Below are 15,561 nucleotides of genomic sequence, written 5' to 3' on the forward strand. Positions count from 1 at the left end.
AATCTCTCTACATTCTATAAACAATATAATTAAATACAATTTGTATATTTGATATTGAAAGCAGTTAAATTAATATTATTATATGGTTATACAAAAGTCAAATATCCATCTTATGTACTGAACAATTTATATTGTTAAGTTAATAAACATAATAAATTTATATTTTATTAAATAAATAAAAATGAGTTGCTCAAAATTCATAGGTTGCCATAAAAGAAAATATTGAACATACTAATCAAAGTGCAATAGCGTCAAAGTCAGTCTCAAATGGTATTGCATAAAAATAAAATCATCAACAGTAGGTGTCAGCAAACAATGGAGCACTTGTTATACCAAAATACTGGACAAATAGCATGTACTTATTCCAATTAATATATATATAACTTATATATTATCTATATCCTATGGACTAACATCGCCTGCCACAGCATCACCCACCTAAATTAGACATTATACCCGCAATACTTATAGATATAGTGATCAGCGCCACTTATAAGTACATTTATTTTTAAAAACTTTATACATAAAACACATTTAAATGTATTATTAGTTTATATCTTTGGTATATAAATAAATAAATAAATAATACTTTCTAATGTACATATTATTTATGTCTTCATAATTTTATAAAAAAAAAACTACATTAATTGAGTAAATATTTTGAAAGTGCACAATAAGATTTCAAACTTGTTTATAACTTTTTTGAATAGATTTCGATAATGAGCATGACAGCATTATACCCACCAACTAAAAAATATTAATATTTTCTTATGACAATTTTGTTAATAATAATAATATTATTTGTCAAACCTGCAAAAACGCTATTCCTATAGTAACACCACTCAACGTACTGGCATTTTCTTTTACAATTTTTGATAATGACACATAACATGGTTGCTGGTAAACATTGGGTTCAGATGCAGTACAATTTTGATGATCTATTGCTCCATCATATGATCCACAACAAGACATGGGTAATTTGTCTTCAAGTATGGGATACCAGTCATCCAATTTCTCAGCTCCACAACAATGTAACTTTTTTTTATTTAACAAAAAAATAAATAAATCAATAATTAAAAAAGTAGTATCATTATTTGATTTTCAAAATAACTATATTATTGTTTTAAATAACAATCAAATTCAATTTAATTTCCATAAAAAGGCGTATTTAATTTCAATTTTAAATGAATTTTATTTAGTAGGATATTAACTGACCAACTGCAGTTAAATTGTACTATTTTTAGGTATGTATCTTTAATCAATTATCTAAAGATATTTTTAATATTACAAAACCCAAGTAGGTAATAGTAAGTAGTGACTATTAAAAGACTGTTATTAGTTAATATTGTTGATAAATCATTGTTATAAAAACATTAAAAATGTCATCATTTGTATTGGTTGTAATTTTTAATATAGGTACCTATCTACCTATAAAGCCGAAATTGGGAGTTGGGATGCTAAGGGTTCAACCCTCCCCCCAACTAGATGTAGTGATGAGTACGGCATTGGATACTAATAAATAAATATTTGAGGATAATAGGATGAATAAATTTCCAATCTTTAACTTTAAAGTGTGCTAATAAGTTCAAATTAGTGATTACAATAGTGTTAAATATTACAATGTAGGTACATAATATCAAATTGTTTGAAGATTTTTACTACATTAAAAATAATCCATAGAACAAAAAGTAAACAGTAGGTACCTAGGTATTGTAAAACCAAAAATTGTATTTTTTTATTAAGGATCATCCTGAAAATTAAAAGTTTTAATATTTAAATTTCGTTAATATCTATTATTTTGATTCCTAGGGAATAGGGAACAATCAGTAAATAATTTTGAACAGATAGGTATAACATACGTACTACGTACATATATTTATGACCAGTATGACCTATCTAATATTGGGAATTATGGGAGTTGGGACACCAGGACTTACAAATTACATTAAGTATTGAAAATTATTTGAGACCAACTATGTATTTCATAGCTACTACCATTGATTATAGAATAGTCTATTCTATAATCAATGCTACTACCTATTTTCTTTAGCGTAAATATCTCACCATAGGCGCAAATCCCGGGGGTGCTAAGATATTCTATGAAAAAATATTATATAATTTTTAATACTTAAAATAGGTACTTTGAATATTTTTTTCTATTTTATACTTACTATAAACTTTAACTTATTATAATACTCTCTCTTAACTATATAAATGGATATTTATCTATATTAAGTATTAACAGTAATTCATTTTTAACATCTTTTTGGATATGTATAATTTTTTTCTCCTGTAGTCCTATCCATCTAAAATAACTAATATTGTATAAACACATTAGTGCCACGGCTCCCTTGTTGTTATTGAATGTGTCTCGTACCGTAGTCGTACCCCATGTCCCAAGTCTCGGGACACATAATAACTATTATTATTTATCAAAAAATACGTTTTGATTACTGTTTTCAACTACTTTCCTACTCGATCATCGTCATTCGTCGGTATAAAAATAAATATTATCAATACGGCTGACGAAAAATAACAAGTTCAACTTTACTATCAGCGGTTTTTTCGCCGCTATACAAACAATACTAAGTAATCTAATCTTTCCGCTTTCGTCTAAAAACGTAAAACTCCGATTATTAAACATGATTATACAATATACAACATAAAAGGTACCCGAGGTATTTGACCTAGTCCTTATGGCTTATATAATGATAGAGCCACCTAGTAAACAATTCTTAAAATATGCTTTGCTTTAACGTTATTTTCCTTAAATTTTGAAAATGTATGATAAATCCATTTACGGCATAAAAATTTCCAAGGAGGGCCGCGGATTGGTCGTCCCTGTGGTAATAAAGTGTTTGTGACTTATGGGATGTGTGAGGGGTGTAACCTCTTACGGGTCATTAATAAGTTTATTTTGGAGGGACTTAGCACCCCCAGAGTATAAAATGAATTTGCGCCTATCTTATTTGAAACCAACTATATGTCTTATTAAATTCATAACTACTACCAATATCTACTTATTTAGTATAAATATATCTGTTTTAAAAATATTTACTTGTCAATTCAACCTTAAATTTAAAAAAATCTTAAACGTTGTACTTTATATATAAAATAAACAAATATATATATTGATACACATTATAAATGTTAAAAATAATGGTTTGAAAATTGCAAGTTTATAATGAGCATATTTTTAGTAAGACTAAGAATTACTATACAGGTATATATATATATATATATATAGGTACTAAAAATTCAAAATAAAAATCATAGTAGTGGTGGATTCAAGGGCCCCTTGGTAGTTATATTATATTTGTGAGGCCTATATATAACGGCTATAATAACATCAAATCCTAAATATTGTGTTTACAAAATTACCTATATGATATGATATATATTATACATTTATATAATTATACTATAAAAAATTGTTACTCCTCCCTTCAAAAATAAATCCTAGATCTGCCAATAATATCATAGTGGTCTTATATAGGTAGGTATTACTGGAATTATCAGAAAACTAATATTTGTTATAGGTACCTATTTCAATAGTGGTGGGAAATAAGTATTAGGTAGCAAGTACTGAAGTACCTACTTATTCTATAAAATCCTGGTCTCTATATAGAAGTTAACTTTACCTCTACAATCACTTTAAAGAATTTTTAACTGTCTAATTTCAAAAATGTCTAAACAATAAACGTGGTAGTTATGTACCTATACGCCTTTTCATTGTTATGCGTAAAAAGTCATGTAAATGTTTGACATTACAGATGTTTGAAGTCCATCCCATATATGTGTTATGTGCGTGGTTTTGTTATAAAACATCATAGTTTCGTGTAGTTTTGAAGTTACTACAGAATGAGTTTTTTCCAATAATATAAAACCAGCTAAACCACCTACTATTTCCATTATAAAACACGATGCTAAAAGAAATCCGAACTAAAAGAAATAAAAATGTAATAATTAATACAATATATAAAATACTTTGGTATAAATTATATGTTATTAATAAAAAAAAAAGTAACTATTGCACTTACGGTAATCATCATACAATTGTTTTCCTTTAATGTACCACAGCATCCAAAGAATGATACTGTTAGAACGGTGATACCCACTATAATTAATAAAGACGGCACAGTAAAATAGTGCTCTGTTAAAAATTGCTCATATTGATTGTAAACGTTGCGAATTGATAATCCAACGGATAAAAGTAAAATTCCACTCAACTAAAAATTGTAAAAAAAAAAAATTGTTTTCAATATATCTAGTTAAAATTGACTTTACCAATCGCCACTTAAAAATTTTAAATAAATAGAATCCTGCAATGACACGAAATATTTCTGTCGGATAAACGATTAACTATAGTATACTATATTGGTACTATATACTACTATATTAAAATAGAAATTGTTGAGAACAATAGATATATGTAGGTATATGATACTAAAATACAAATAATGATGAACCAATTTACGTAGGTGGATACAAAAATTATTTTTTTAACATTAACGCTTAATGCTTATATATATTTATAACTGCAAAAAAAGATTTTTTTCAAGTAGCTCTACTTTTTTAAAGCAACCAATAAAGCAATAAATAAACTTTTTTCTATCTCAAAAATTGACTGACTCATTACTGTTTATGATTTTAAAGTGTTTTATTTTTAATTTTTCAAAAAAATAAAAATAAAACTTTTAATTTATCATATTTCATTATTTTTCAACTAATAATAAGTAATAATTGTATTTATATACCTATATTGAACTAAAGACAAATTTATCTACATTAAAACTCACACTTTCTTTTCAACTGGATATAGCTGATAGCCGATAAGGTACACGTTAAGTACATGTAAGGGAAGTGAGTCAAAAGTTTAATTAAATAAATTATTTTAGTGGCTAATGAATGCTACATTTTTCGAGATAGAAAGAAAGTTTATCCATTAAAGTTACTTTAAAAAATAGGACATTTTGATAGTAAATACTGCAGTTAAAAAAAAATAAGTAGTATTATGCATGCGCATTTCGCACGATGAAAAAATTGACGAAAATGGACTTAGAAAGTTCATTTTATACTTTATAATAGTATCTTCCGTCTTATCTGAAAATTCTTATTATTTAAATCTAAGATTATCCGGCTGTTAAAATATATTAAGTGAAACACGTTGTATATCGATATAACAATACTTTAGTAATACGAATAAAATTATGTATGTATAATTATATGTTATTAGTTCAATCCAATTATCCAATAATAGTTAATAATTTATATAGGTACCTATGTACATGTTTAACTATAAAAGTATCAATTACCAATATATAATATATAATATATAATTGAAAAAAATAAAAAATATTACAAAATAGTTGACGTAAACGCATAAGTAAATAATAATTAATATTTAAAAGTCAAATTAATATAAATAGATAATATTGCATAATAATACAATAAATATATCAAAGAAATTAATTTATAAATCAAATAACACTTTTCAAATATTTATAGGTACATATACCTACAACATTATGTTAGCTTTTTTAATTGTATTCATTATATTAATTTCTTTTATTAATTTGATATTTAATGATAATTATTTTAAATCTAAATACTTATAATTTTGGCAAGGCTACGTGTTAAATATTAATTCATTTTGACACTTTTAACCTTTGAACAATAAATTAGTAGATACTGTGTATATGTTTTAAATGCGTGTAAATATTTACCTAATTTTTTATTGTTATTAATACAATTAAGAATTCTATAATATGTTTTCAATCTGGTTATATTTACACTATCTTATACAAATTACTGAAGTTTAAAATTATAAATATTGCAACGTAGGCACCTTTAATCGGTATTGCGCATTGGCACAGTGATCCGAATGTATATTTATAGATCATTTAAACGCAATTTACTTCATAATAAAAAAATAGTATTCATAGGTGAATTAAAATGTAAAAGGCATAATATTTGTATCATATTTTTATGATTTAAAAAGAATATTTCAAAGAAATATTAAAAATAAATTATATACCTATGTACTGTACTGTATTAATATGATGTATGTTTTAAAAAAAATAATTACGTAGATAGTAAAAGTAAAAACTTATACATACATTACTTTATATATAAAATGTTTTTAAATCGGTGATTTTTTTAAATTTTAATGTATTATTATACTATTTAAGGCGACAACTTCTATTTCTAGTTTCATATGTATTTTGACATAATATACATTTTTTAGATATAAACCAATATAGCTGAAATAGATTAGTTTTATCATACGTATGACTCGTATGAGAGTTAGGTATAATATAAAAATATCAATATGTATTCGTATTACGTAACGTATGATAAGGTAATCGTAATCTAACCTATATTAATATATATATATATATATATATATATACATATAAATTATTTATAGATATGCAATGCATCTATTTATTGTATATATTTATGATAATTTATTAAATATAATACATTTACTTATGCTATTATAGTAAAATGTTATTATAAAATTATTATGAACATATCACATAATATACCTATGTGTTATAAATAATATATTTGGTAGATACCTATCACATTAAGGCATTAACTATTTACAATATATTATATATAGGTACCTACAAAATATAGTAGGGATCAATATAATACAACTATTTACATATTGATATTATTTTTTTATATCGCAAAAATTTTAAATCAAAATAGGTAGTATAATAAACTCACAAATATTATCAAATTGAAGACAAATAACAAGTATTTGATTGCTAATGACGCTTTATTCAACATGGTTTTAATAATCCGGTGATATAGATAAATATAAGATAATTTATTGACTATACATAAATATAATTAAAATGTTTCAAAAATGGTAAGTACTAGGTAACTTTCTAAAGTATAAAATAAAACAGAGTATTGTTTATTACAATAACGATAAGCAATATGACACAAAAAAGTGTTATCGCGTGACACGTTTCCTCTGTTTTGAGTATTTAAACAAGTGTCATTTACCAACTGCATGATATAGTATTTTATATACATCATTAGTTTGCATCTAGACTACATTGTATTGTACTAATTGTAGCTGCCAATAATATAATACATTTTTTTGTTTATTGCGTAAAATATACTATATATAATATATACCTACTTATAACGCAGTTTAGGTAACGTATATTATATAATTATTCGTATAGTCGTACATAAATGTAATCCGATACTCGTGATGTCGTGTACCTACTTGTGTAGAATTGAATTCAATGTTTACTGTAAATAAGTATTATTCAGTATATTATTAATTTTGTATTTATAATATTTGGTAGATATTCATCATTAGAAATATAATACATATTATTGCTATATTTATCATATTAATATAAGGGAACACAGAGTGAATGATACGGACTTAAAATAGTTTTAATATAAAAAAATAATCCTGTGGTCTCTAATTAGGGTTTCTATATTGATTTGAAATATTTTTCAACTTTTTTATTGACATCTACTCACTATCCATAGTTTGATAGGTACTAAATAATATAAATACATAAATAAAGTATATAACATTTATTAGGTATTGTTTTTTAGTTTGTGATGTGTACCTATTTGGTATACAGTATACTGCAGTGTCTGCAGGGACGGCGCCAAGGAGGGCGAGGGGGGGCTAACACAGTCAGCCCCCTCGCCAGCCCCTCCGCTAAAAAATATGTACGATATAATAAAGTCATAAAACATTATCAATTGAAGTTATTGAAGAATACATTTAATTTATTATAAATTATAATAATTAAATTAATGAAATTTGAACAAATAACATCTTTGGTCTTTTTATTGTAGATTAACCTACTATAGTATTGTCGAATAAGGAAAAAATGTACTACAATTTCAATAAAATATGTTTTGAAATTTGTAAAATAAGAAAAAAATCTTTTATTTATTTATTATTACCTTTATTGAGTACTAATTACTGGATGAAAATAAACAAACAAAGGTATCCCAAATCATTGCATTAAAGTTGAGTCAAACAAATTAATCTGTTCATTACTATAAACAAAATTACTTTAATTTATAGGTATTTATGAAATATAAGTAAAAGAAACATAATCATTCATTCAGAAAAAATTGTAATATTAAAGTAATAAAGAAATTATTAATATAGTTGTTGAAGGTCTGTGATTAAACATTTTTTTACATGAGATACATAAAAAATATTTGACATAATTCTTAAAACATTTTTAACTAATAGTAATTATATACCATGTTTATTTTGATGTTTCTAAGTAACACGTCAGTATTCTATATTAGTTGGGTTCCTAATAGAAAATTTAATTTAAACCTAAATGGCCTTATTTTTTTATTAATAAAGAAGAATCATGAGTAATAACGATTCAAATACTTTGGACCAAAATAGTGATGATAATGCAAATGACATAGATCAGCAAATTTATGAAACACTCGATTCTGATCAAAATGGTAAATATAATTTAAAAAGCGTAATATTTATAAAGTCTACTTAACTCTTAATGGCAATTTAATCAAATTAATACTTACATTTCATACATAAATTCAAACTAATGATTATTTGAAAAAGTAATTAGAAAATTCAACGGTGGCCAAAACATTTATATATTTTTATTTTTTATTTTTTAGTTTCACAGAATCCAAATGACTTGCCAAACACAAATCCGCAATCATCCGACGCTATCAGTCAAAGACGAACAAGCTTACACCCATTAGAAGAAGTAGAACTCAATAGAAGAGTAAAAAGAAAAAGGACCTCGTCTGCTCATGTCGTGCAACCATTATCTGCAGATGAAAACAATAATGAGGAGAATCAAAGTCAACAATCGCCACAGCGGCCAACAGCCGATAATAAAAATTCGCTAAATATAACGATGTCCTCGTTGTTGTTTGAAGGTTATAGTTCAGTGACTTCAAATGATAGTAGATATTTGGATAGTCGTCGTACAAACGAAAAATGGAAAGATTTAATAGTGTTTATGTACACTGAACCATCAATAATGTTTTATTCAAACGTTTTCTTAATGGTGAGAGTGAGTAAAATAGATACCTTATATTTTGTATAGATGAGATAAACCTTAAGGTAGGCAGGGACGGATTGGGCCATCGGGAAATTCCCGATGGACCGCGTGCGCTACCAAACTCTACGGCTGTGGCCTGTCGCAAACTAATAACTAATAAGTAACAACAATTAGATATAGACGTTTTTTTCTTATTTTAAGTTGTAATTTTTTCTCATAGCAAGAATTGCAATTTTTAAATAACGAACAAAAAGCAATAGGTCAATAACTTTCATGAATAATAAATATTACTATATAACGCATATATACATTTATAACAAAAAATAAATAATCATTATAACTTATAAGTAATAACAATAATTTTAATAAAAAAATCAACCTCCGTGAACAATAAAATCTATAAATAATTTGTTATTCCGTATTCGGGTGACGGGTTGTCGCCTGTCGGCGTTCTGTGGCGGTCGGCGGGTGACACTAACGAATTTCAATAATGCAAATCGGCGTAGGTCTGAACAATAAGAATATTTTTATTTTAAATTTAGATTATTTATAATATTGTAATAAACACTGTCGAATTGAAATATTAGTTTACCAACTAAATAATTCATTCGTCTATCGTCTTTCAACACTTCGTTAATCAGCACCAAACAGTTTGCCATATATTTTGCTAATTGGTTTTGGAACTTAATTTATTACGACGTGTACTTATTCAGTTTTTTAGTAGAGTAGGTAATTATTTATGAATATATGTATTTATCATTTTACAATGTATTTACTAATTATATTTCTTTAAATGTAAATATTGTAGTTTTAAATTATAAAATAAAATGGATATTAATAATGATGATAGTAAAAAAAAACGAAAAGGTGGAGCTGAAAAAATTCGTGACAAAAACAAAAAAAAAACTACTTTTAGAAGCAAAGGCTTCTAAAAGCATTCATTCATTTTTCAAGTTTCGGGATAACGAAGTGAGTTTATCTGAATTTTTTTATAATAATAATAATAATGACAAAAATATATTAATATTTAATAATATTAAATTATTAAAGTAAATTTTCTTAATATTTTATTAAAAATTTTACAATGAACTAAATAAAAAATTAATGATAATCGTTAATTTATTGTACAGTATAAAATGCATTTTATTGATAAAGAATAAGAGAAACAAGATATTTAAGCGAAATAATGCAATAGGTATTCAATTTTTAATAATAAATTATATATTATATAATAATAAAAAATATAGGTACCTACATCATATAATTGTATTATAATTTATAATAATTATTGAATTAATTATTTAGGTATTTTATTGTGATATTTAATTGATAGGTACTTTTAAAAATTATTAGAAACACATTTCCATAATATAAGAATGATAGCTAATAGTCAACCTAAAAAAACATGGTTGCTAGTTTTCCGCTAAAAAATTATAGTCCCGGGCTGGTCTAAAATGCCAATCCGTCCCTGAAGGTAGGTAATATTTCTCAAGCAGTACGGGTGTAGTAAAGTTATGATTTTGTTTCTTCAGGTATGGAAGGTTTAGTAATAGGTAACCTCTATATCCAACACACATCACCATAATTGTTGCTTTATTTATATTTTATAAGTATTTTCTGATAATTCTTTCGTAGGTAGTTTCAAGTATAATAATAAAATACTTTCGTTGATCATTGTTCAAAAAAATCGAATTTAAAGCGAGTAGTTTATGAGTTATAAGTATTTAAAGTTTTGATGCGTGGATGAGTGGAGTGGTACGGGGTTTACCCGCAACATGTTTGTCCACTACTCCGCTTGTTTAAACTTTAAATACGTATATAACTCATAAACAACTCACCCTAAATTCGATTTTTATGTATAAAAATAATCAGAAAAATATCTTGCTTTTGAATATGAAATTAAAACTCTATGTTGTCATTCAAAAAAGTAAAAATCTTAAAAAAATATAAGGATAAAAAATATTTAAAAATATAACTGTTTAATAAAAACGCTGATTTTCTAACAACCTGAAACTATGTAAAATAATGTTTTCAAAAGCATGAATACTTTTTGAAATAATGAGTGTTTCATGATAAAAGAATCACTCTGTATATATATATTGTATATATTAATAATATATTCTAAATATGGCCATACAGTAGACCCTATTACCCTACATTCAACACGTTTGGGTACACCACATATCTAGAAAAATAACACGTTTGGATACATAGTGTACATAATATTATAATGGTAGTATGGAAAACTATTTTCTGAATCCATGAAATAAAATCTTTTTTATTTTGTTTTGAATAAAGATTTTGGTATTTTACGAAATATTTTTCGTCTAGCTTCCTATATACTTTTTCTGAATAACTTAACGTTGGAATGACTTAAATGCTCTAACTGGGAAGTTATGTAGTTCTTGTCGTATAACGTATAAGTTTATTTGGCTTTACGTTAAAATCAATATTCAGTAGATTCTTTGCATTTTAAAAGTGACATCACTGTTTGCTTAGTGTTCACGTTCATAATAATTACAAGTTACAACGAATAAAATATAATCTTATAAAAATATTGCCGATTAGAAATCCAAATCGAAACTAAACGTTTAAATATGAAACTTTTAGTTAGTTTCACAAACCATATCTTATAAAGATAGATAATCATTCAGTTTTTTTGTGATTGGCGATTAGCGTATGTACCAAAACCCAATCGTGTTATACGTGTTATGTGTTCTGCATTTACAGGTAAAAATTATGCTATGTACCGAAACGTGCTGTGCGCCTGTGCCCATATATTATGTTGTATAGTGGATAATATTTCAAGTTTATTTTTTCAAGTAGAACAAAATAACAAAAATTTTCATATGAAAACTTGTCATTATCTAAACTTCAAATATCCAAAAAAATCAATATGAATGATTTATGCTCAACTTTGTTTTTAATCCCAGTAAGAATAACTATTACCTATTACGAGGGACTACATATATGTATTAAATGTTCAACTTTTGAAGTAGCATTCATTTTTTATTTTATCAATATTTAGGTATAATAATTAATTCTATAAAGTATCAAATGTGTTATTTTAATAAATAGCTTATAAAGAGAGCAAATTAGCCAAAATATATATTATGTAATACCATGCGTCTATGCTAATATAAATGTTAGGTTAAAGACGTTGAAGTATTAAAGGTTATTTATTTTTTAATTTACAAAATTAATTTTATCAACAATTATTTCCCTTTTTCAGCATTTATTTTATAATTATATAATTTATTTATTAAACGCATAGCATATCAAAATTTACAATTACCATTTTCTATTTTTAGCTTAAATATTAGAGTGAATTTACGTAAAATCAAAGTTAAAGGTACAAAAACATTATCTACGTATGTTCTCTTTGAGTCTAAAAAATTAGTTATAAATGCCTATCAATAATTCAAAATTAGTCTAAATATTTTGAAAATTTCAATGTACATACAGAATGATAATTTAAATAATAGCTGAATGTTTTAAGTGTCTAAATAATAACAAAAATTATAAAAATAATTTGAGGGTAAAATAATTATTTAACTTGCGAATCAAAATGTTGTATATCGTCAAAATGCATATAAAAATGTATATAATAATAAGGTTTAATAAATACAGCAACAGTAATAATAAACTCACTACTCACTTGGATTCTTTTATAACTAATTTCTTTCATTGTGTTTAAATTTGTATATTGTTTGCAGTAAAATTTCGTTATAGCACAGAGGTGTATTGTGGGTTTGCCTGATTGTTGAATTATCGCGAATAAATCTTATTTTTGTTGCATTTGCCATTCAGTATCAAGCTGCTTGACCTGTTTGGAATTAATTATAAAAATCAATTTAATTCTCAATCTCATTATTGACATACTCATCTTATTTTGACTATATATTATCACCATTACTGTCTGTCTGTCTAGTGTCTGTAAAGAAGTATCAAAAAAACACATTATTGAAAAACTAATACTATTATCGTGTGTTATCATAATATCATGTGTATATACACCATGCAGAGAAGGCACCGCGATGAGTAATAGTCATTAGAATATAGAAATAATGCTTTGACTTTGAGGATGTTTTTGGATTAAAAATTTGACCTAGTGTGTACTTTAGATGTCAAAATTTAAAATGTACAATGTTTTTTCAAATCAAATATTTGTCTTCTACACATAATACTATTTTCAAAATATTTTAACTTTGTGATCTATTTATAGATATTTTTGATTTTCTTTGATTTTTTTTCCATAAATGTTGATAAAAAAATTAACAAAAATTATAAATGGTAAAAATACTTGAACATTTTCATACACAGTTCCTAATAAGTGGTTCATTTCTCAATTAAAAAATATTGAATATGTATACTTGTAAATGTTGTAATGTTTGTTTATAAGCATTTAAATTTATAACTTTGAACATTTTGTGAAAATATCGAAAAATACAAATTATTTTCTAGTTAGAAATACATAAAAAAAATGTTAAATTAAATTAATTGTACCTAAAATTAACAAATAAACAATATTTTTATAAGTTTTGCAACTTTTATATAAAAAAAATTCAATAGGGAAGTCAAATTAATTTTTTATGAATGTTTAGATTTTAAATTTTTATGACAGAATATATTCATCCAAAAATAATTATGATTAAACACAAATAATCATAATCCATAGTCTCATAGATACTTACTTGATAAATTTACACTAAATGTTTACATTATCATTTTCTATGCACGATAAATTTTTCAAAATATTTTGTCTCTTTTTAAATTATTTACACCGACATCCGAAATTTTTAAATTCTTATCGGAGCCATGAATTAATGTATTTTATCATGATGTTTTTTTGTGTATACCACACGATAAGTTGTCTATTAAATGCTTCGATTTTCAAAAATGGAGTTTGGTTTTGAATACTTATAAAATTGTATTTAGTTTGTACTTTGGAATGATCAAACATAAAAATGTCCATTACTTGCTTATTTTTATAGTTTAGAAAAACAAACAAAAATACCTAAGAAATTTCTTTTTTACGTGAATCCAATTTTCAACAAAACCGTACATGAAATTTTCACCAAATGTTTATAATAAAATCGTTTTCTTTTTACAATATTAATAATATAGTATGATAAAATTAAAAATATTTGTAGTTATTTTTAGTCCTACAGAGTAGGTTGTCTCATTTGAATATAAAATTGTATTTAAATGATTATTTAGATAATATGTTTTTCGAATGATTACTTCACAATTATTCGAGTAATTTTCGGTAATTTTATTTTATTAAACATATGGTTGGTATATTGGTAATTAAAACGTGTTCAATGTACATATTAAAAAACAATAGTTGACATTGTGTTTTAAGAAACACAATTGTAATCTACTTTTATTTGGAATAAATAAAAAAATACTATAAATGAAACAAATATAGGAATATCTAAGGAAGAAACTAAAAAGTAAAGAATTTGAATTAGATATAGTTTTTTTAATCATATTTTAATAATAACTTTATAATATTATAATATGAATAATATCTAATAAATAATAATTAATAATAATATTTTGTAATAGTTACCACAACAATCGATAATAAAAGAATCACCTAGTATACTAGTATTAAAAATTTAAAATGAATATAAATCATTCTATAATATATTTGTATTTTATATTAATATTATGTTAAAATTATTCGAATCAATTTCCTTACCTAACCTACGCCAACTTAAATAATAGGTACTTAACAAAAACTATATGTTCGATATAGGTATTAGGTAACCATATTATAGACTTAAAACGCATAATAATAATAATAGATTTTTTACTAAAATTATTTCGTGTACATAATACCAATTACAAGTTTATACCGGCGAACCAGTATTTTCGAAATTAACTAGGTATAGTAAAAAATTAATAGAGCAGTGCAATGCACCCAGACTGAAAATGATCTATTATTAATATTTACTGAACCATAACGAACATCTAGTGGTTATATTAACAATATAATTGACGAATTTAAAGCTATAAAAAATAGTAGAATTAATTTATAATCTTTCTTTTATTATAACTATTATATTATAAGATAATAATAAATATATGTGTACTGGTACTGGTTAAGTATAAGTACAAATTTATACATAAAAATGTGTAAGCACATTTAGTTTTAAAATATTAAGGCTTAATAATTAAGCTAAACATTTTTTTGTGATGTTTTCTTATTTATATACATGATTGGATTTCTATTTATTTCATATGATTTTAAATAATTTAAAATTTTATTTTTAAATTCAAAAACATGCTGACACATAGATTCAATACGTTAATGTCTTGCTTATATAAAAACTTGATGCTATGTACTAATTAATATTCACAGTTTTTAATTAACAATAAGAAAAGTAGGCGCGCTCTCTAAATATTAAGGCACTTATATTGTTCCAGTCTCGATCAGAATTTCAGAAATTTACACAAATGCACAGACGTGCATGACTTTAATTATAATATATTAGTACTTTTA

General features: G+C 24.6%; 2 protein-coding genes across 3 annotated transcripts; one reads left to right on the forward strand and one right to left on the reverse strand.

Moving 5' to 3' along the window:
• Positions 1–465: 465 nt before the first annotated feature.
• Positions 466–12,964, reverse strand: LOC132921130 (CD63 antigen-like). Of its 2 annotated transcripts, none has more exons than XM_060983994.1 (5): positions 12,709–12,964; positions 4,041–4,229; positions 3,772–3,942; positions 811–1,035; positions 466–747 (listed from the first exon to the last, which is right to left on the reverse strand). In XM_060983994.1, the coding sequence occupies exons 1-5, from the start codon at positions 12,736–12,738 to the stop codon at positions 682–684; spliced, it is 681 nt and encodes a 226-aa protein (XP_060839977.1). In that variant the 5' UTR covers positions 12,739–12,964; the 3' UTR covers positions 466–681. The 2 variants fall into 2 exon arrangements, with proteins under 2 accessions (XP_060839977.1, XP_060839968.1); XM_060983985.1 differs by lacking the exon at positions 12,709–12,964 and adding an exon at positions 6,739–7,001.
• Positions 8,382–9,186, forward strand: LOC132917540 (uncharacterized). The gene is made up of 2 exons (XM_060978322.1): positions 8,382–8,481; positions 8,659–9,186. The coding sequence occupies exons 1-2, from the start codon at positions 8,382–8,384 to the stop codon at positions 9,093–9,095; spliced, it is 537 nt and encodes a 178-aa protein (XP_060834305.1). The 3' UTR covers positions 9,096–9,186.
• Positions 12,965–15,561: the final 2,597 nt, after the last annotated feature.

Source organism: Rhopalosiphum padi, chromosome 1 (genome assembly GCF_020882245.1).
Source record: "Rhopalosiphum padi isolate XX-2018 chromosome 1, ASM2088224v1, whole genome shotgun sequence".
Taxonomy (NCBI): domain Eukaryota; kingdom Metazoa; phylum Arthropoda; class Insecta; order Hemiptera; family Aphididae; genus Rhopalosiphum; species Rhopalosiphum padi.